This window comes from Chionomys nivalis, chromosome 4 (genome assembly GCF_950005125.1).
Source record: "Chionomys nivalis chromosome 4, mChiNiv1.1, whole genome shotgun sequence".
Classification (NCBI taxonomy): domain Eukaryota; kingdom Metazoa; phylum Chordata; class Mammalia; order Rodentia; family Cricetidae; genus Chionomys; species Chionomys nivalis.
The window spans coordinates 64,478,164-64,499,038 of record NC_080089.1 but is presented as its reverse complement, the minus strand read 5'-3'; the positions used below and the strand labels follow the sequence as shown (position 1 = coordinate 64,499,038).

General features: G+C 48.7%; 1 protein-coding gene across 2 annotated transcripts in view; it reads right to left on the bottom strand.

The window, feature by feature from the left end:
* Positions 1-5,925: 5,925 nt before the first annotated feature.
* Positions 5,926-20,875, bottom strand: part of Parp16 (poly(ADP-ribose) polymerase family member 16) — a 29,574-nt gene continuing 14,624 nt past the window's right edge. For both annotated transcript variants that reach the window (XM_057768981.1, XM_057768980.1), the window contains exons 3-7: positions 20,387-20,524; positions 15,436-15,642; positions 11,611-11,782; positions 8,776-8,917; positions 5,926-7,253 (exon numbers count right to left, since the gene is read on the bottom strand). In XM_057768981.1, the coding sequence (XP_057624964.1) occupies positions 7,118-7,253; positions 8,776-8,917; positions 11,611-11,782; positions 15,436-15,642; positions 20,387-20,524 (795 nt within the window). In that variant the 3' untranslated portion in view covers positions 5,926-7,117. The remainder of the gene's footprint in view (positions 7,254-8,775; positions 8,918-11,610; positions 11,783-15,435; positions 15,643-20,386; positions 20,525-20,875) is intronic.

Genomic DNA, 20,875 nt, shown 5'->3' with positions numbered 1-20,875 from the left:
ACCCCAGCCCTCCCACGCTGTCTGCTCCCCACCCTCCTGTCTGCAGCTGGGAAGGAAAAGGGATGGGAATCCTAAGGAATTCCTGCTGCAGATGGCTGAGGCACTCCCCCCTCCACCCCAGTAATCTCGGGCCAGGATCCTAGGGTACAGAAGCAGATGGTGTGTGCTGGGGGAGGGGGCTCCTCTTCCTGAGGACTCTGCCCTTAGTCCCTGGCTTCTCTCATGACTTGGCCAAGTGAAAACTGGGCACTGGACTCTCGGACAGGAGCAGAGACCTTGCTACACTAACTCTGCCCCTGACAAGGTGATTTAGCAGAGCCTGGGGACCAGTGCTTTCCCAGGGGCCGTCTTCCTTCTCAGGAAACAGCCCCGCCATAAGCTTGATCTCCAAAACAGGCCTAGGATGAGAACACCCTGCTTCCCTCCAAACGCACGGGCAGCCCATCATGTCATCAAAGCAGAATGTCCACGTTATTCCAAGGCCATAGGGATCAGAGGCCAGGGTTCTAGTCTCATTCGGCCTCGCCTCTGTCTTTCCACTTCTGTGAAACAAGCCGTGGGGATATGATGACTGCAGGTCTATGCTGAGAGAGGCAGTGTTTCCAGTGCCCCAGAGAGTTCAGAGGCAGCAGTTAAAGGGCTCAAACCCCAAGGAGGATGACCCAGTAGGGGAGCTCCTCTGAACTGGCAGAGTTGAAATACAGGTTGAGAGATACAATAGCTCAGTCAATAGCATCTTCCCAGCATGCACGAAGCCCCGGGTTTGATCCTCAGGACTTCACAAACCAAGCATGGTGTCCCCTCTAACACATGGTCCTCTCCCCTCGCCCTCCCACCACCAGGGCCCCCAGGCCTCAGTTGGAAGTGGACACAGAACTGTAGCCCCTCCAGCCAGGAGAAGACAGAAATACTGCTCGGCACAGCTGGCTAGACAGTGGAGACTGTTTATTCTCCAGTGTCCAGAAGAACTCAGACAATCGGAGAGGGATTTGGCTGCTGGCAGTGCCTGGATTTGTGGTCTTGAAGAAATCATAATCAGAGCAGGCTGGAGGCTTAAGCACTGAGCAACAGCTGGGGCAGGAGGGAGGGTCCCCACCGCCTGAGCAACAGCCGGGACAGGACGGTGGGTCCCTCTGCCTGCCTCTCCTTCAGTGCCCTGTGGGTCTCATGGTCACCTCCTGGGCCTGAAGTGACTGGGATCAACAGGTGACCAGGCCTGAGTGCAAGGCTCTAGTTAATAAGTGACTATCCAGGGAGATTTCCTGTGGGATCCACTGCTGGCACCCCACGTGGCCCATGCTTAAGTAGGCAGAAGGGCTAAGGACTCTCAGTAGGGAGATTTTTCTGCCCACTGGGCCTGGTGTTGGCACCACAGCCTTCCTCCACCATCAGCCTAGGTCACTGGTTTTCAGTCTGAGGGTCACAACCCATTTGGGGGTTGAAGGACTCTTTCACAAGGGTGGTACATCAGATATCCTGCATATCAGACATTTACATTATGATTCATAACAGTATCAAAATTACAGTTATAAAGTAGCGACAAAATAATTTTACAGTTGGGGGCCACCATAACATGAGTAACTGCAGTATAGGGTCGTGGCATTAGGAAGGCTGAGGACCGCTGGCCTTGGTCTTTTCACTCCGACAGCTTCTCCAGCTGTAGCCTGTGCCCACCTGCTTCTGCTATTACTCCAGCTCCAGAGACCACACTTTCTGGAGTCCATCTTTCATTGTGTGCACAACTGAGCACACTGTGGTATCATCCAGGGGTTATAACGGCAATCAAACATCCGTGATCCAGGCTCACCAGCCTAAAAGCCGCATTCATAATTCATCGGCTTCCACCAAAAGTGAAGAGAATCTAGGACAGCTGAGGGCATCAATTAAGAACCCCTTCCCCAATGCACACGCCTTCATTTCTCACCAGACCCAACTTAACTTCGTTAAATCACAAAGAATATATGGATCGCCAGGAGAAAACCCTGGCTTTAAGCGCCCCAGTTTCTGCAAACAGCATCACAACGGCCCTGCTTCCCACTGTGTTGGTATTAGTCCGAGGCTTTACAAGGGAACAAGGAGGCAGCCGGAGGGGCGGGGGGGGGGGGGCAACAAGGTCCAGCAGGATCGCACTTGCCTGCAATCCCAGTGCGCGGGAGGCAGAGCAGCAGGACAGAGTTCCATGCCATCCCAGGCTGCACAGGCAGCCTCTAAAACACAATGCCAACAGACCCAAACGGCGCGGAAAGTCCGGCATCCCACAGTCAGACCAGGAGACACAAATCTCTTTCCCAGGAACATCCACAAGACTGGACTTGAGTTTGCTGAGATTTCATTATCCAATTGGGTCACATGCCCATGTCTGAAACCAACGACTGCTTCTATTCAGAATGGGTGGATGGAAAAACAGTCAGCCGCTTTACCAGGACCCAAGGAGAGCAGGAAATGGGGAATGTCCCGGAGGAGAGGTCGGAGCAGTAGCAGGAGGGTGAGCGGAGCCCTGGGCGACAAGAACAGGTAACCTGATGCAGAGGGAACAAGGATATTCAAGAGCTACAAGGTGAGACTTTCCAAGTACACACCACCCCCATTCCTTTAAACTACACTTGGTGGCGGGGGTCCAGCTCAGCTCTTAGGAGTATGCGCTGCTCTTCCAGAGGACCTGAGTATGTTCCTAGTACCCATGTGATGAGGGGACCCAGGAACTGCTCCCCTCCGGTCACCCGTAATTCTAGCTTCAGAGGGATCAATTGTCCCTGGTCTCCACGGGCACTCACATCCGTATACCTGTGTGTGTATGTGTCTATAGCTGAAGTCCAGCAGACTTCTGGCGACTGTCCCTATGGAAATACTTGTGCCTGTGCTTGCCCAAGACCAGTGAAATCTTAAGCCACTGTGCAATGTGTGGGTCCAGTAGTTCAGACTGACCTTGCCTCCTCCTGCAGTCTGACCGACCTGACCCATGACACCAAGGCTGGCTGGAAGGGCCTGGAAGAATACATGCTGTTTCCAGTGGGGTCCTCCTGCTAAATATAGACAGAGCCATGCTTGGCTCCACTGCGCCGTTAGTGGAGCTCCTTTTGCTGGTGAGTCTCCAGTTATTTCTCTCTGTCTCCCAACTCATTACTAAAGCCTGTTCCTAGACAGGCTTTGCTTTGGGTTTTGGTTTCTTGAATGTTTCAGGTTTTTGTTTTGAAACATTCTCACTTTGTAGCCTGGTTAGCCTAGAGTTCAAAAAATAAAAAAGATGGATAGATATGTGTACAGGCTGGCCTCAAACTTGTGGCAATCCTCTGGCCCTAGCTTAGTGGGCATTTTTCCCCCCGAGACAGGGTTTCACTGTATAGCCTTGGCTGTCCTGGAATTCACTCTGTAGACCAGGCTGGCCTTGAACTCATAGAGACATAGGCCTGCCTCTGCCTCCTCAGTGCTGGGATTAAAAGGATTTCCCCAAGCCTAACAACAGCCTCCTCAGAAGCCCTCACCCACGGACTCCCCACCACTTCCTGAGGTCTAATTCCAATCCTCTTAAACTGCCTTTCAACCATCACTCTTTGCTTTGGGGTGGGTGTGGATTCCATGAATCTTTTCATATAGCCACTCAACAAACTTCTCTTGAGTGCACTGACCGAGACAAATGTGTGTATATCTGTCCTGAGAAGCCTGCCCTCTGAAAGCTTCTGGTGGAATTTTAATGCCGAAAACATCAGCCTGACACAAAGTGCAGCTCGCTGGGACTAAAGTACTCAGCAGACAGCACTCTCCCTTCATGGACGTTGCTTCGAAACGCTGGAAATTTTCAAAGCCCTTTCCAGGTGGACCAGAGCGCCAGCAGAGTGGGTGGGGATGGTGGTTTCTATCTTGCTTTGGAATGTCGGGATTTGTTTTGGATGTTCTGAACATCAGGTTGGAGATACACGCAATGCGAAGGGGTTCCTAACCAGATCAGGGTCAGAGGCAGCCCAGGACACCGTCTCCATGGTGCGCAGCCCCAGACAGTTGGGAAACAAACAAAAACCCATGGTGGAGAGTGGACAAAGGAAAAAAAAAAACCACCAAAAAACAAAAAACAAAAACAAACAAAGGTCAAGAGATGGAAAACTTGGAGGTACTGGGAGGGAAGATGTGGTGAGACCATAAAGAGGGGGGTGGGAGTGTTAGAGGGGCTTCAGGAGGGGTGTGGTCATGTTTGTGTGTAAAGAACAGAATCCAATCCCAGGGCCTAAGAGTCACCATGGCAATGGGGAGGGTGAATTCGGCAGATTCCATGCCAACACAAACCTCCTGGGCTTAGCTGTGGATGGGCGCAGATGTGATGTGGCCATGTTATAAAGAAAAACACCTGAACTGGGCTCTTTAAAATCAACTCCCCAGCCCTGGCCTGGCCTGGGAGGCAAGTGCCATTTAATGGAATGAATTAATCATAACCAACACTGAAACACATACGCACCGCTCTCATTTACACGGGCACGCACTAGTAGCTCACAGGATTCTTGGCCCTTCGAAGCTGGCTTCCTACCTGGGAGAGACCCACTTGACACCTCTCTGAATGCTGCATTCCAGACAATGACGTGTAGTTGACAGAGCTGGGAGGGTGCTTCTCACAAGGTCAAGGCAGCTGGGGCCCCAGTGTGAGGTAGTGGCACCTGAGCACCCCTGACCTCCTGTCATCAGCTGTCCGGGGATATTCCTCCCCATTGGGCACATTAGACAGAGAGAAAGCTGCTTCCTCCTGAGCCCCACCCCAAGGTTCCCCAGCTTGTCTTCTCCAGAGCTATTGTTTAGATGGCATCTGGCCTAGGCTTAGGGTAGGGGCTGAGTGGAGTTGAGTCTTTCAGGCCTTGTCTCCTTCCTGGCTGATCATTTCCCGGTACCCAGAGGTCTCAACGCACCTTGCACAACTAACTCTCCTCAGAACCAGTGCACCCACGAGACAAAAGAAGCTCGGCGTTTCAGACCCATAGTTGGGAAATGTTTTAAGTTCTTTTAAAACCAGAAGGGAAGAGCATGCCTTTCTTTAATCCCAGCACTCGGGAAGCAGAGGCAGGCAGATCTCTGTGAGTTCAAGGCTAGCCTGGTCTACAAGAGTGAGTTCCGGGGGGGGGGGGGGGAAATGGGAGGCGGGGAGGAGGCGTAAATTTTTTCAATAAAAAAATAAAAATAAATAAAAATAAAAGAGTGAGTTCCAAGACAGACTCCAAAGCTACACAGAGAAACCCTGTCTCAAAAATCAAACCCAGAACAAAACAAAAAAAGAATGGAGTTTTTCAAGTAAATAGCATGTATCTCCAACTCCAAGGGATCTGAAGCCCTTCTGGTTTTCCTGGGTGACACGAACACGCACACGCTTAAAAAAACAAAACAAACCAAAAGCCCAGAATATTCAATGTAACCCCTTTTCTGTGGGTTTGGCAGAAGCTCCACCTAGCTCTGAGGATTGGTATGAGAAACCAGCCTTCCAGGTTCAACTCCATTCCTGCCGTTTCCTCCAGGTGGACAAGCTATTCAGCTTCCTGGCCTGCCTTCAGATCCTTATCTGCTAAAGTACACAGGCCTGTAATAAACAACTGTGGAGACCAAATAAACAGCACACATATACAGTCTATGGTAGTGGTCCCATTGTCCTGACCAAGTGTTTCTCCTTTCTAGTATCTCAGGACACCAGCTTCCCCCTGAAATGCTGTCTACCTGCCCACACTGCTGGACTGCCAGCTCCTGGTGGGTGACTTGATCCTACTTGTACCCCTACGCATAGCACACAGCAGCTGTTCACGTCTGTGAGGTCAACGCCTACAAGTCCCACTGCCGCTCCTGTCCACCATGAAGGAAAAGAGTAAGGTTTTTAACACTGAGTACAGCCGTGGACAGTCACAGAGACAGCTTGGTATTTAGGAAAATATCTTTATTGTTTTTTAAATTGTCCTACTATTTGATTTAAAAAGCATAGTAGTGGCTTTTTCACAAACTTTACAAATTGTAGAAAATGATTTTCTCATTCTCTATGAAAACCTCATTCCCGTTCAACAGGGTTCTTTTCTGGTTGAAGCCTGGCAGGAAGGAGAGAATGAACAACACAGCACGGGCAGCTGGGGACTCTCTCCTCACACACTAAAGCTCAGGCTGAGTCCCAAAGACGACGCCTCCTCTGAGGGAGACCCAGCCCATGAAGATGTGTGGCCAACTGAGGCAGGCCTCTCTTTTGAAGGCCAGCAGGCCCCTGAAGGCCTAGAGTGTTGTATATCAAGGCAGCTTCGTAGGAATGAGGACCACAGCGAGCTTATGGCTTGGATCCTTCTCCCTGTAATACAGCCAGGAAAGAGGCTGTGGACCCAGGCCACTTGGTGCTCCAGGTTTAGACATCTCCCCTTTTATTTGGCTCACAGAGGCTAATTTGTCAGTTACTTAAAAACAAACAACAACAAAAACAAAAAAACAAACATTTGGTTCCGTTTCAGCTGTAATCAGCAGTTGGCCATTTTTAGAAAATGATGACAGAGTTGCTAGTTGTTAAGTCTGCATTTTGTTAGCCGCTGAGGCTCCTTCTCTAGTGTGCTTAAAGAGGGAGGGAGGGACAGCTGTAGCAGAAACCGTTTGTTGATCTGAGAAAACCATTCAAATGTTTTGCACCCACAGACTAAAGCCGATGGAATCCCCAAATGATCCCACTGATTTGAATGAGAAACACAACCGTCCCTCTTGGGTATCTTGAGTCAAAACAAGGCAACCACTTAGTGATTTATCACCCCAAATTCTCTCTTCCAAAAGGCATTAGAGAAAGGGCCAGCCTCCATCTGAGCGATTGGAAACACCACCGACAGCTTGGACACTTTGCTTTTAAATGCAGCAGGAGTTACTTTCCCGTTGGCCCTTGCTGAAGAGCCACCTCCCTAGACTATTTAGGAAGAAGCAGACAAGTGAGGGGCCGAGGGTCCCCACTGACTGGACTGTGGCTGGGCACATCATCAAAGGCAATCAGTACATGTATGGCATATGAAAATTGTCCTGTGCACCCCCTGCAGCTGGTCCACAAACTCGGCCTGACTGGATATGGGATGTAGGAGGTAGAGGACAAGCTTCCGTAAGGCACATGGTGAGTGGCCCCCACTCCAAGTGCCCGTGATCATCCCTTCACTCGGTTCCAGAAGTGTTGGAAAGCAGAGGAGTTGGCGACACTCACAATGAGCAGCAGCAGCAGATACAGGGACATCATGACCATGAACCAATGGCTGGACAACCAGGAGAGCTGGCGTGAGGCCCTGCCCAGAGGGAAAAAGAGAGTTGGCAACTCAGGAAAAACATTTTTTGTTTTAAGTGTACGCAAGAAGTTCTGGCTCAGAGAACACGACATGATGGATTTCATCTTCTGTGAGCCTCCAAGGGAAGCTTCGTGCGGCTCTGCCCGAGAGACCTGGGGCTGTAGGCCCTGGCACCGCCAACTCGCCTTTCAACAGAACATTTTCTAACTGCACAAACACGGCTACGCAATGCGCTCACCCACTCTTCCCCAGTTAGCTCCTCTATTGCCTTTTATAACTCACTTTTCTTAAGGCTTTGGTATTTAAAAGGATGCCCCATCTCAGGGTGTCTGCACAAATGGTCGCAAGCTCCTTAGAGAAGGTCATTTCTGTATGACCAGAGACAAATCTGAGCTGGGGGAATCTTTTTTATTATTGTGTGTGTGTGTGCGTGCATTTGTGTGTGTGCGTGTGTATGTGCACGTGTGTGCGTGCATGTGTGTGCACGTGTGTAGGGGCCAGAGGATGGCTGGGTGAGAGTCAGTTCTCTCCTTCCACCATGTGGGTCACAGAGACGGACCTCAAGCTGTCAGACTTGGTGGCAGGCGTTCTCACCAGCCTGGGAATCTGTGTGCTACGCTGGGAGGTGTTCTAAGCCATTCGATGTGCACAGAAAACACTCGCTAAGGAGTTAGTTAAGAATGGAGTTTTTCAAGTAAATAGCATGTATCTCCAACTCCAAGGAATCTGAAGCCCTTCTGGTTTCCCTGGGTGCACGCACACTTGCGCAGGTGCAAACACACACATACACACCCTTAAAAAAAACAAACAAAAAGCCCAGAATATTCAATGCAACCCCTTTTCTGTGGGTTTGGCAGAAGCTCCACCAAAGACTCCAACAACAAAATAAGATGACAAAATGACAGTCCCCCTAGGGACCCTGAACATCATCCTATCCCCATGCTACTAGATGGAATCGGATGTGGCCTCTACAGTTCTCCAGAGCTAAAGGCCCTCATCTGCTGCTGGGCTCAACCCTCTTTTGTCTTTCTTTATTTCGTATCTTCTGCCATGCTGGGGATCGAACCCAGGGCCTTTGTGTGCTATGCAAGCACTCTACCACTGAGCTACGTCCTTGACATCAACTCATTAGCGAGATAAAGATGAAGCATCTGGGTCCATGGCAGGTTCAGCTGAGCTGCACATTCTCAGCCACTGTCTGGTTCCCATCCTGCTTCTCGACTCAATCTCTGGAATGGAGTTCAGACAAACCAATTGCCCAGGGAGCCCTAGTTTGATTTCATGTACCCCTCAAACAGGCTTGTTTCCAAACCGATCTTCTCCACTAGTACGTTTGGTCCCCTTGGAGTCAGAGCTACATACGTTTCTCTACCTCTTCCCTCAGGTGTCCAGCAACATGGGGCGCTTGCTTTACACACATTTGAGGCCCGAGGCTGAGGGAGAGGTGATGCTGACGGCTGAGCGGTCAACACTCTGAACACAGCAGCCATCTCCTAAGTTCACACAGGGACCACCTGCTTACCTCCTCGGCTGTTTCTGGGAATACACCAGCAGGTACTTCACCCGAAGAAGTTGGTTGTTGGTGACTACAAAGTACTTAGGAGGGACATCTCCCCCTTCACTGTGCTTGATCCTTGCTCTGCTGCGGTCAATTTCCTTGGTATCTGTAAAAGGAGAGAGAAGTGCACTTTGCCGGGTGTCGTGAGGGTGGGGGGTGGGGGACACGGATGAGGCAAATTAGAAATAGAATTGAGTCAAGGTTCATGGTCCTGAGGTGCAAAGTCAGCAGGCAGAGGACTGCACCCGTGTTCCTGTGCGAATCAGGAGATGCTTGCAGGCAGGAAGGCAAATGGGAAAGAGAGACTAGGAAAACAGAGAGGAAAATAAAGCCGCAGAACGGAACAAGCAGAAGGCAGACGCAAACGGAAGGCTGAAGCAGCAGATCAGCATCACGTACCAGCCAGGACCAGGACTCATCAGAGAGCAGAGCTGCCTCAGCACGACTGCTTCTTTATTCCTCTGTTTAGAGACCAGTCACCCATGCCTGAACTCAGTGCCTAGCTAAAGGTGACCTTGAACCTCTGACCCTCTGATCTTCTGAGTGCTAGGCTTGCAGGTTCACACTACTGTACCAAGTTGATGCTGTGTTGAAGGTGAACTCAGGGCCTCACACCTGCCAGGTGAATACTCTACCAATTGAGCTACAACCCCAGGGCCTAGGAGGCATTCTAAATAAATCACACTAGATTCGAGTTCTCAGAACACTTACTTCCACCAGGCCTGGTGGAGCACAGCTTTGACCTCAGCACTTTTTTTTTTTTTTTTTTTTGAGACAGGGTCACACGATGTAGTCCTGGCTGTCCTGGAACTCACAGTAGACCCACCTGCCTCTGCCTCCTGAGTGCTGGGATTAAAGGCCTGAGAGGGAGGCAGAGGCAGGCGCATTGCCTGTGAGTTCATGGCCATCCTGGTCTACAGCATGAGTTCCAGGACAGTGAGGGTTACTAACACAAAAACAGATAAAGACTTCCACCACTCCCACTAAGACTTTTGTTTGTTTAAACTTGCTATGTAGCTGAGGACAACCTTTAACTCCTGACCCTCTTCACTACGTCCCCAGTACTGGAATTACAGGTATCTATCACCATGCCCTGCCCAGGATTTTAAAGGGAAAAAAAATTTTTTTTTCAGAAAGGATCTCACTATGTGGCTCTATCTACGATGGAGAGTAGGCTAGCCTTGAACTCACAGAGATCAGTCTGCCTCTGCCTCTCAAGTATTGGGATTAAAGGTGTACATCTCCATGCCTGGCTTTATTCTTTTATTATTTATTTATTTATTTTTAGGATTTTATTTGAGACTGGATCTAATGTAGTCAAGGCTGACTTCAAACTCACAATGTAGCTAAGGCTAGCCTTTATCTGCTGACCCTCCCGTTCTACTTCCTACTCACTGAGGTTCATGCCAGTGCACCAGGCAAAACTTTTTTTGTTTTTTGTTTTTGTTGTTGTGGATTTTATGTGTATGTGTGCAGTGCTGAACCCAGGGCCTTGTACATGCTAATCAAGTACTTAAGTCTGGTCTGAGAGGGAGGGAGGACACTCTTTCCTGTTAACAACACAGAAAGGCTTTATCAAACACAAGCCAGGGCTCTGGGCAGCAGAGGCTGGGCAGTTATGTTTTGGTGTCTAATGTCTCCATATGCAAACTTGCTAGGAATTACGCACGCGAGCGGGCGTTCGTGCTGTCTGGTCTGGGAGGGTGGCGTCAGACCTGGGCCTGTTCCTTGGGTCCAGTTGTTTCACATTAGAGGCCAGAACAGTTTGTGTCTTGAATTCTCCTCTTCTTAGTAAAGCCAACAGCCCAGTTTGGAGACAGGAATGACAGTCCTGTGACTCTTCTGCCTTGGAGAAGGGTGGCCCAGAGGGAGGCACTGGGCATGCAATCCAAGGGACACCTCAAGCCAGTGGAGTTGAGGTGGCTGCTAGCTATCTGCTCCTGGAGAGTCCACGGCCTCAGATGCCCCTCTGGTCGTCTGGGGATTCCAGCACACTCCAGCAGAGCGCAGAGAATCTGGACCCATTATCCTTAGCTTTTGTTGAGCAAACCTTTACTGAATGTTAATTGGATACCAGGTTTTCTGATGATGCAAGTGCCCAGAAATACCAAAATTCTGACTCCCAACGAGCCATGCCCTCACCTTACAAGTATGTAAGGTTTCCATTTGTCAAATCTTTTTTTCTTAATTTTTGGGTTTTTTTTTTTTTTTTTGGTTTTTCTCTGTGTATCAATCCTGGCTGTCCTAGAACTGGATTTGTAGACCACGTTGGCCTCAAACTCACAGAGATCTGCTTGCCTCTGCCTCCCAAGTGCTGGGATTAAAGGAGTGAGTCACCGCCTGTTTTTTTTTCTTAATTTTTATTTTATACGGATGAGTGTTTCGCATGAATGTATGCATGTTCACCACACGTCTGGTACCCATGAGGCCGAAAGAGGATGCTAGATCCCAGCTGGAGTTACAGGTGGTTGTGGATCCCACAGTGTGGGTGCTGGACACAGGGTTCAGGTCCTCTGGAAGAGCCTGCATTTGTGTCAAATCCTGCCTCCTTCCCAAAGCTTTCCCTGGGCATCTTGAACCCTCTCAGCTGCCCCTTGTCAGCCCCTCCCCAGAACTCCCTGACTCCTACCTGTAGTGTGATCTTTTCCCATCACGTGTTCCATCCCTGAGAAGCCACTCCCGTCCTTGCAGCCCAGCCTTTGTCCTGTCTGTGCTGCTCTGGACCGTGCAATGGCCGTCCACCCCACACCTGAGCCAGAGCAAGGGCCGCAGCCAGGCCTGGGCCGAGCGCTCACTCACCCTTCTTCTTGGTTTGGCACTTGACATCTGGATGATCGATGACCTCACACACGGCTACACAGCTAAGGATTGGGCCGAGGAGGCTATGCTGCCACCCATGGCCATGAGGACTGTAAATGAGGGCCAGGCTCAAGTCACTCGTGAGGTAGGTCCCTTCTCCAAACAAAGATGTCTGGAAGAGCAGAGGCGAAAAGAGAAAACACACAAAACTGAATGGAGACTAGGTGTCACCAGATGGCATGTGTCCTTCTTCCACAGAGCTGGAAACAAACATTTCACACTCCTCCCACCCCTTTAAGACAAATAACCTGATGTCATCATAGGGCTCATGACTAAACACATTCCCATCTGATCAGGGTTCAGCTGACAGGATCTGGCCACCTAGCCTGGCAAAGGAGCTGTACCTTGTGGTCAAGGTTGAATGGAAAAAACAACAGCGATATCGGAGTCCAAACAGACCTCAGTTTCAATGTTCCAACGAGTTACATAAATTCTGTGTTGCAGTTTCTGCACCTACAAAACGCTGTAAAAGTTCTTCCTCCATAAGCTTATGACCACGTTTCAAAGACATAAGGTAGGGCGGGGAGTGTAGCTCAGTGGTAGAGCTTGCCTAAGCATCCAGTCCTCAGCAACACACACACACAACTCTACACAATTTACATAAAACAATGTGCATTTGAAGGCTATCTGGCACATAAGAGATGCTGACAGTCACAGGTGGGCAGGACATCACAGGTGCTACTGTTATGATGAATGGAGTAATTCCCATCACATCAATGCACTGAACATAGCTACACTTAGGGGTTTGCAAAAGGAAAGTTACATCCTATTATTTGAAAAAGAAACGAGTCAGGCAGTGGTGGCGCACGCCTTTAATCCCAGTACTCGTGAGGCAGAAGCAAACAGACTCTGAGTTCGAGACTCTCTACAGAGAGAGAGAGTTCCAGGACAGGCTCCAAAGCTACAGAGAAACCTTGTCCTGAAAATACAAAACAAAACAAACAAACAAACAAAACTGGGACTAAATGAAGGACCTGCCATGAGGACCAGAGTTGAGTTTTACTCTTTGTTGTTGTGGGCTAAGAAAACATCCAAGAAGCTAGGCTGCAGCTGCCTGACAAGGGCTGTTAAGTTGGTTTCCTCCCTAAGGAAGTGTGGCAGATAAAGGACTGGCAAACAGAGCCTACGCAGGCACAGGAAACACACTCTTCCTTGGCTATGACAGGCACCACAACTGAACACCACTCAGTCACAGTAACGTCCACCATGGCGTTAGTCACACTTCTCGTCACAGTCCAGAAGCTTCCATCGATGGACAGACCTGATACTCAAGTTTAAAGTTGACTGCTGTCTGTAGATGCTAGACCCAGTATCTTAGATGACCCTGGACTCCAGGAGTTCACTGAAATACATCCTCTGCTCTGGAACGGAGAAACCCTGTGGCATGGGGCAAATGAAAAAGACCTCTGCTTGACCTTTGGAAAGCTCCCATGCCAAGTTGGACAATGTCCCCATCTCTCCAAAGTTGACGTAGACCAACTCCAGGGAGAGTAAACATCCTCTAATCAGACCCCACAGCAGTTTTCTCTTTCTTTTTAAAAATATTATTCAGTTGGGCAGTGGTGGTGCACACCTCTGATCCCAGCGCTCGGGAGACAGAGGCAGGTGGATCTCTGTAAGTTCCAAGGCCATCCTGGTCTACAGTGTGTGTTCCAGAATAGCCAGGGCTACACAGAGAAACTCTGTCCTGAAAAAAAAAAAACAAAAAACCAAAAAACAAAAAACAGTCTCTGTGTGTGTGACACACAGGTAAGCAGATAACTGTGGGAGTTGGTTCTCCCTTCATGTGAGTGCCTGGGATCTATCTCAGGTCATCAGGCTTAGCAGAAGTCACCTTTACCCACTGCGTCATTCATTTCTCTGTCACCGCACATTAATCCTTTACTTAAATCCTACATATGTCTTCAGCTTCTGAGACTCAAAGCCTTGTGCCAGGCTGCTGGGAGCAGAGAGCTCAAGAGAGTTCTGGGGCATTTCCACCCCCAAGAAAGATAACTTCACAGCATCCCCTGGTACATGAGCTGCCTCAAGGGAACCCTAGAGTACAAACTTGAGGCAACTTCTCCAGGCAAGTTTCAGGGTAAAACGGAGACCCCTGGATTCCAGTAGCCTGGCCTTAGAAGCAAGCCCAGGGCCAGCGTAAACAAGGCCGTCATCCTCAGCAGAACCCACCAGTACTAATCAGATGCAGCAGGGCTGGAAGAAGCTTCTCCAGCCTCGAGGCTCCATCAGCCCTGACGGAGCCAGCCCATCAAGATGAGACAGATGCTGCTCTGCCTGGGGAGGGCCCGCAGCACCTACTACCTCAGATGCCCTCTCCGCTGGCCTACAATAGCAGCTGCTGCTTCTCCTGGAGCCTAGGAAACCAAGCAGCCTCTGTGAATACAAGCCACTTCGATCGCTGTGTGAGCTCAGAGGGTAGTGGGCACCAGTGCCACAGAAGAGGGGACAGACTGGAACAGCATGAATTCCTTTACCCAGGCCCTCATGGCTGGCTGCCCATGCCTGTTCAGCGACAGGCCCTAGACTGTCATCCTCCTCCTCTTTCCTGAGGGGTAGAATGAGTGTCAGAAGGGAGAGGGTGGTTAACAGTTTTGGCTCATGAAGATGAGAGGAAAACCGTTCTGGGGAAGGACCTCCTCTTGCTGATCTTGGCATACCCCGCAATTTCTCAGGGCTGACAGGAGCTCAGCAATGTTTATGGTCACCTGGGGATCCTGTTAAAGTGTGGGTTCTCACGGTGTCGTCTCAGGTAGGCCTGAGGCTTCACACTTCCAGTGAAGTGCTCCTGGGTTATGCTTCTCCTGCTGGCTCAGGGTCCACACTGTGTGGCACTGGAAGGGTTGGTGAAGCACACTGATGGGCGCTACTCGCAGTGTCTCAACTAAGTTGTCTGGGATGCAGCTGGCATTGGGATTTTCATTTGTTTTTGTGAAACAAGGTCTCACGTAGCACAGGCTAACATCAAACTCCCCAGTAGCCCAGGATGACTTTGAACTTCAGATCCTCTTACCTCTACTTCCCTAGTGTTAGGATTATAGGTGGACACCACATCATTTCATGCAGGTGCTGCAGGTTGAATTTAGGGCCTAGTGCACACCACGTACACATTCTACCAGCTAGGTTACATCCCAAGCTCTCTGGTACTAGTATTTTTGTTTTCTTTATTTTAGATTTTTTATTTATTTGTATGTTTGTGAATCTGCTTGTCTGTTTCATGTGTGGTGCCCATGGAGGCCAGAAGAGGGTGTTGGATAACTACAGAAAGCTACAGGCAGTAGCCACGCAAGGTTGATCCTGGGAATTGAACCCAGATCCTATGCAAGAGAAGCAAGTACTCTTAGCTCCTGAGCCTCTTCTCCAGTCCCAGCACAAGGATTCTGTTGTTGTTGTTTGTTTCTCAAGACACGGTTTCTCTGTAGCTTTGGAACCTGTCCTGGAACCCCTGCTGTAGACCAGTCTGGCCTCCAACTCAGAGATCCCTCTGTCTCTGTCTCCCGAATGCTGGAATTAAAGGCGTGCGTCACCACCAGCAGCAGCACAGGGATTTTTAAGTTTCCCGAGTGATCTAAATGTAGAGCTAAGGCCAGAAACCACTAATGCTTCCCCAACCATAATCAGCCTGGAAATTTCCCAGAGATCCTGTTAAAACACAGTGGGCCTGAGATTCTGCATTTACCCAGGTGGCCAAGCACCATGGCCTCAGCCAACCCACCTCCCCATGAGTCCCCTCCCACGCTCCCCAGCAGCGAGCCCCAGACCCACCTTGTTCAGGTGGCAGTGCAGACCATTGTGGATGATAGAGTGGAAGTTCTCTAGTCGGCTGCCATGGAAGGCGTAGATGAGGTCTCGCTCTCCTTTGGTCTCATAAAACCTAGAGTTGGCTGGATCAAAGTACTCAATTTCAAATAGGAAGTCCGGAGTGGGAACAGGCGTGTGAGGGGCACCAGTCAGCTGCTGGATCTTTTCGAACTTGCAAACAAGAAAATGAAACAGGAAGGAGTTAGAGGTTTACTTGGGACGCTGGTAGGTGTGCAACAGATGCGTCCTGCTAATGGCCAGCATGCTGACACAGGCCTATTCTTCAGTGCCTGGGAGGTAGAGTCAGGAAGATTGTAGGTCAAGCTCATCCTCAGCTCTTTATCAAGTTCAAGGCCAGCCTGGGCTACGTGAGACAAAAGAAGGGATGGAAGAAAGAGGGTAAGGAGTGGAAGAAGGGAGAAGGCCTCCTAAAACCTTGGGCTCCCGGCCTGGAGGGATGGCTCAGCTGTTAAAGGCTAGGCTCACAACCCCAAACCTTGGGCTCTCTCCACCCCATCAGAACAACTCACTTCATAATTCTGAAGCTGTTCCTCTATAATCCAGCTCAGCGCTCTGAGAGCTCAAAAGAGCTTCTCTCTAAGGACGCTGACAGGTGGGTGAGGAGCACGGACCACTCCTAACTCAAGGACTACTTCTCTCTCTCTCTTTTTCCTTCGGTTTTTAAGACAATATCTCGAGTAGCCCAGATTTGACTGCTTCCAAGTACTGAGGTTAAAGCACACGTCACCACACCTGGCTCAGAAATCACGTCTCATGTTCCCAGTACTTTTCAGGTTTGAGTGGTAGCCCACATCCGCAATCTAGCATTCAGGAGGTTTCAGAGTGGGGACGGAAAATTCCAGGTCAGGCTGGGTTCCATAGCAAGACCCTGTCTCCAAAAAACAAAACCCAAGCCGGGCGGTGGTGGCGCACGCCTTTAATCCCAGCACTAGGGAGGCAGAGGCAGGCGGATCTCTGAGTTTGAGACCAGCCTGGTCTACAAGAGCTAGTTCCAGGACAGGCTCCAAAACCACAGAGAAACCCTGTCTCAAAAAAAAAAAAAAAAAAAAACAAAACCCAGACGACAAAACCAACACTCTCCCATCTGTTCCCATGGTTTATCTTTACAATACTTGTGTCACAAGGCAGAAGGCTGTGACAAATGGCAAAAGCGGCCACAGAATCCCCTTCTCTGTGCGCTTCTTCAAATGTGACTGCAGGTGGGATTCTCCCAGGATGGCATCCAGACAGGGAACCTGTTTCTCAGCGCTGAAGCTGCCTGTACAGAGATCTGTTTTGACCAATGGGCCCTCAGCACATACATGGCAGACTGCAAAGGGTTTGTCCTCCCCTGCTGATGGCCATCACCCTCACCCACGCCAGCCTCAGCAAGGTGAGTGCCTCATAAAGGGGGGGTCTCAGCCTTGGCAGCCGTCCCACCAAAAGCCCAGAAATATAAGCAAGATTACCCTAGAACATCCACCCCCAAGAACCACCTCAGAGTCACTGCCTCAGAATGACGACCTCAGGGTCACGGCCTCAGAGTAATGACCTCAGAGTCACGAAATGCAGCCAGTACTTTCATTTCATCATTAACTTTAGAGTGGTTTGCTATTCAGCAAAATCTGACTGCCATGTACACCTAAGCTCCTTTTTTATTTTTTTTTTTTTTTTTTTTTTTACTTATTTATTTTTTTTTTTTTTTTTTTTTCTAAGCTCCTTTTTTAAGTATTAACTTTATTTCTTTTTCTTTTTTTTCTTGTTGTTTTTTAAGTCAGGGTTTCTCTGTGTAGCCCTGGCTGTCCTGGAACTCACTCTGTAGACCAGGCTGGCCTTGATTGCAGAGATCTGCCTGCCTTTGCCTCCCAAGTGCTGAGATTAAAGGTGTGTACCGCCACCATGCTTGGATCATTTGTAATGCTCCCCCACCCCCGACAGACACTTTTTTGTTGTTTAGAATATTTGTTTATTATTTTATTTATGGTTGGGGAGCAAGTGGGCAGGGCCCCAGTGGAAGTCAGAAGAGTGTACTGGACCCCAGAACTGCAGTTACAGGCCCATCTGTGGGCTCTGAAAATCAAACTCAGCTCCTCTGGAAGAGAAACAAGTACTCTTAACTACTGAGGCTTCTCTTTAGCCCCTGTGTTTTCAGAAGTTTTTTTTTTTTTTTTTGAGGGGGGGGTGTTTTCAGAGGGTTTTTTTTTGGGGGGGGAGGTTGTTTTGTTTTGTTTTTTTGAGATTTCATGCAACTCAGGCTGCCCTCCAGTGGCCTTAAAGTCCTGTTCCTCTTTCCTCTACCTCTCAAATGCTGGGACTACAAGTGTGACCACCATGCCCAGCTAAAATGTCCTTTCATAAAGTGATAATACATGGTAGGCAAATGTCCTGACTTGAACAAAATAAAAAGCTGACATTCCTGGATACCAAACTCCCACATTTAATATATTGTGTTCATTTTTATTGTGTATGTGTATATTTGTGTTCCTTTTTGTCTGTATGTGCACTGCAGGCATTCAGGTGCCCATGAGAGCCAGAAGAAGGCACTGGTTCCCCTGGGACCAGAATTAAGGACAGTTGTCAGCTGCATACGGATGCTGGGAACTGAGCCCAGGTCCTCTCCAAGAACAGCAAGTACTCTTAACCACTGACCATCTCTCCAGCCCCACCCTGACACAATCCCACATTTTAATGTGAATTTAAATTGGATCATAATCAAAAGCCAAGGAGCCACCATCACATCTGCTTTAGCTGTAATAGCCAACATCTAGCAGGGCCTTGATCCCGAGTGAGGAATGAGTAAATGATTCCATTCAATAAAGGAAGTAGCTCAACCCACTCTGGAATACAGACACCCTCTCCATGACTCCCTCATGGTTCTTGCTGGGCGGTGGTGGCGCATGCCTTTAATCCCAGCACTCAGGAGGCAGAGGTCAGCCTGGTCTACAAAGTGAGTTCCAGGACAGACTGCTACACAGAGAAACCCTGTCTTGAAAAACCAAAACAAACAAATCAAATCAAATTCAGTGCTTACTTGAAATTGATTAAATTAGTAACAGCACGTATAGCCAACCTGCCATTGCCACTCAGGAGAATACCAGACCAGGAATTATATGACCTACTTTTGACCCTGTTGTTCCAGCCTGTTCCTGTGAGCCTCCAGCCAGGCAAGGAAAACTAAATTATGGGACATCTGGCTTGTGCCAAAAACTGTGTTAGGGTAATACCCTTTCTGTCACTGCTCCTCTTGGGGATAACTATGGTCTCACCTTACAAAAGGGGCTCAATAATTGGCTGAAATAAGATTTGAACCCAAAACCTGAAAGATCTGTAGAACATGGCATTTAAGTAATTTAAGGTTCTGTTGACGTGAGACACGATTGTTCCTAGTAGCCCCGATCTATTCCCGAGAGAACGCTGAGCACCAAAGAACTCCACTTGGAGCTTGTTTTCTTCTTGGCAAAACCGGCCTCTGCCTTGACCACTGACAAAATGCACAATGTACAAACATAACAAGCAGAATACAAGAAAAAAGACTACCAAACCTTGCCAAGACAGGGTAAGACGGTTCTGAAATTTTTCCTGCCTCAGAAAATGGTCTGTCAGTTACTCTAGGTCTTAGCCAAAGTTGGTTACTTCAACATTGCAAGTGAGACTTTGGGTGATTACCTAGGTAGCCAGTTGTCTCTGTCATCTACTACACATTTTGGAAGCTACTTGATTGCACTTCGATGGGCATTCGATGGGGTTGAAGATTAGATAGTCATATTATCTTCCTCTTATGATCTAGTCAAGTCATTTCTAATACTAGACTTAGAGTCCTTATTAAAGCATTTAGCATATGCTCCTTGCTTAATATTGTTTATGCTAGTTGTGATTCTTTTATTTATTTATTTATTTATTTATTATGTATACAATATTCTGTGTGTATGCCTGCAGGCCAGAAGAGGGCACCAGACCTCATTACAGATGGTTGTGAGCCACCATGTGGTTGCTGGGAATTGAACTCAGGACCTTTGGAAGAGCAGGCAATGCTCTTAACCTCTGAGCCATCTCTCCAGCCCCACTGGTTGTAATTCTAATTTTTATGCTTGATATCTGTTCTTAGTGTGTATAGTTTTGTATTGGGTTTGGAACTCACTTATTTAGACAAAAGGGGAGGTGATAGGCAACCTCCTTCAATCAACGGCCTTTAAGAGGCTGGACCAGGTTGGGGTGTGACTTATGGGTATCCAAAAAGCCATGGTCCCACCCAGCTCAGCTTCTTCTTCCCTTGCTCCACACTTTGATGTTGGATCCCCGTTTCTGTCCCGTGAGCTTTCCCTTTTAATAAAGAATAACCTTAAAATATTCTATTTGGAGTTATTTTAGGATTATTTGACTCGTCTTTCCCCCCACTGGACACAATCTGCAACACCATTACTTTGGGGTACTTTGCTGTTTATCAGCTGGACTGAGCCACTTCCCCTCCCTCCCCTCCCCTTCTCTCCTTATATTTTTGGTCGTGAGCCTAGCCTGTAACAGCTGATCCATCTCTCCAGCCCTCCCCTTCTCTCCTTAAGCAACACCCCTAAGGTGTGAACAGGGCCTTCACTTAGCAGAAGTGTCTGCAGTTTTGATAGGCATTTGAGCCCTCTGTGTGTGCTCCTAGATACTGCTTCAAGAGTGAAAACTCATTCCTAAAGATGATGGGCATTCGCCCAGCTGAGGTGCACCACAGTTATCCCCATTTCCAGATAAGGAGACACGTGCCGTACTGAACTCGCCAGTGTGTGACTTCCTGGGCTCTTCAGACATATACCGAGAATCTCTGAGAGTGACACCCATGAATCTGCATTTCAACCAGCTGCCCAGTGGTACCTGGGAGGTCTCAGAGCCAGTCAGCCTTAGGAACCTGGGACCTACACACCAGTCTTACCTCTGCCTTCTCTGCGCTGTGGATTGTCAGGATCTTGGAGGATAAAATCCAGCTCACCAGGTCCCAGGCCTGTATGTCTGTGTCTCTGGAGGACTGGAGAAGTTCCTTCAGGTTGGGTAACCTGCCAGCATCTGCAAGCTGAAAGGAGACAGAACCTCCATCAGCAAGGACCCTGGATAAAATGGTAACTGAATGCCCTCTAGTGGTGATGTGGAAAACTTCACTCCTATCCGAAGGAATTTTATGAGAGTAGATCAGTCTCCTTCCTAAATAACAACAAACCCTGAAATCTTTAAATTCTAAAAGGTTTTGTTTTGTCTTATTCACTTGGTACAAAACATGACCTGACCTTATGGAAGGTTTCAGTCTTTGTCCTATTAGAACTAATGCACTTAGTTGCAAGAATGTTATTGTGTTATGGCTGGAGTCGACAAGAATTACTGAGGAGTGGGTGTTCTATACACTCTATGAATGGGTGGTCCCTACACT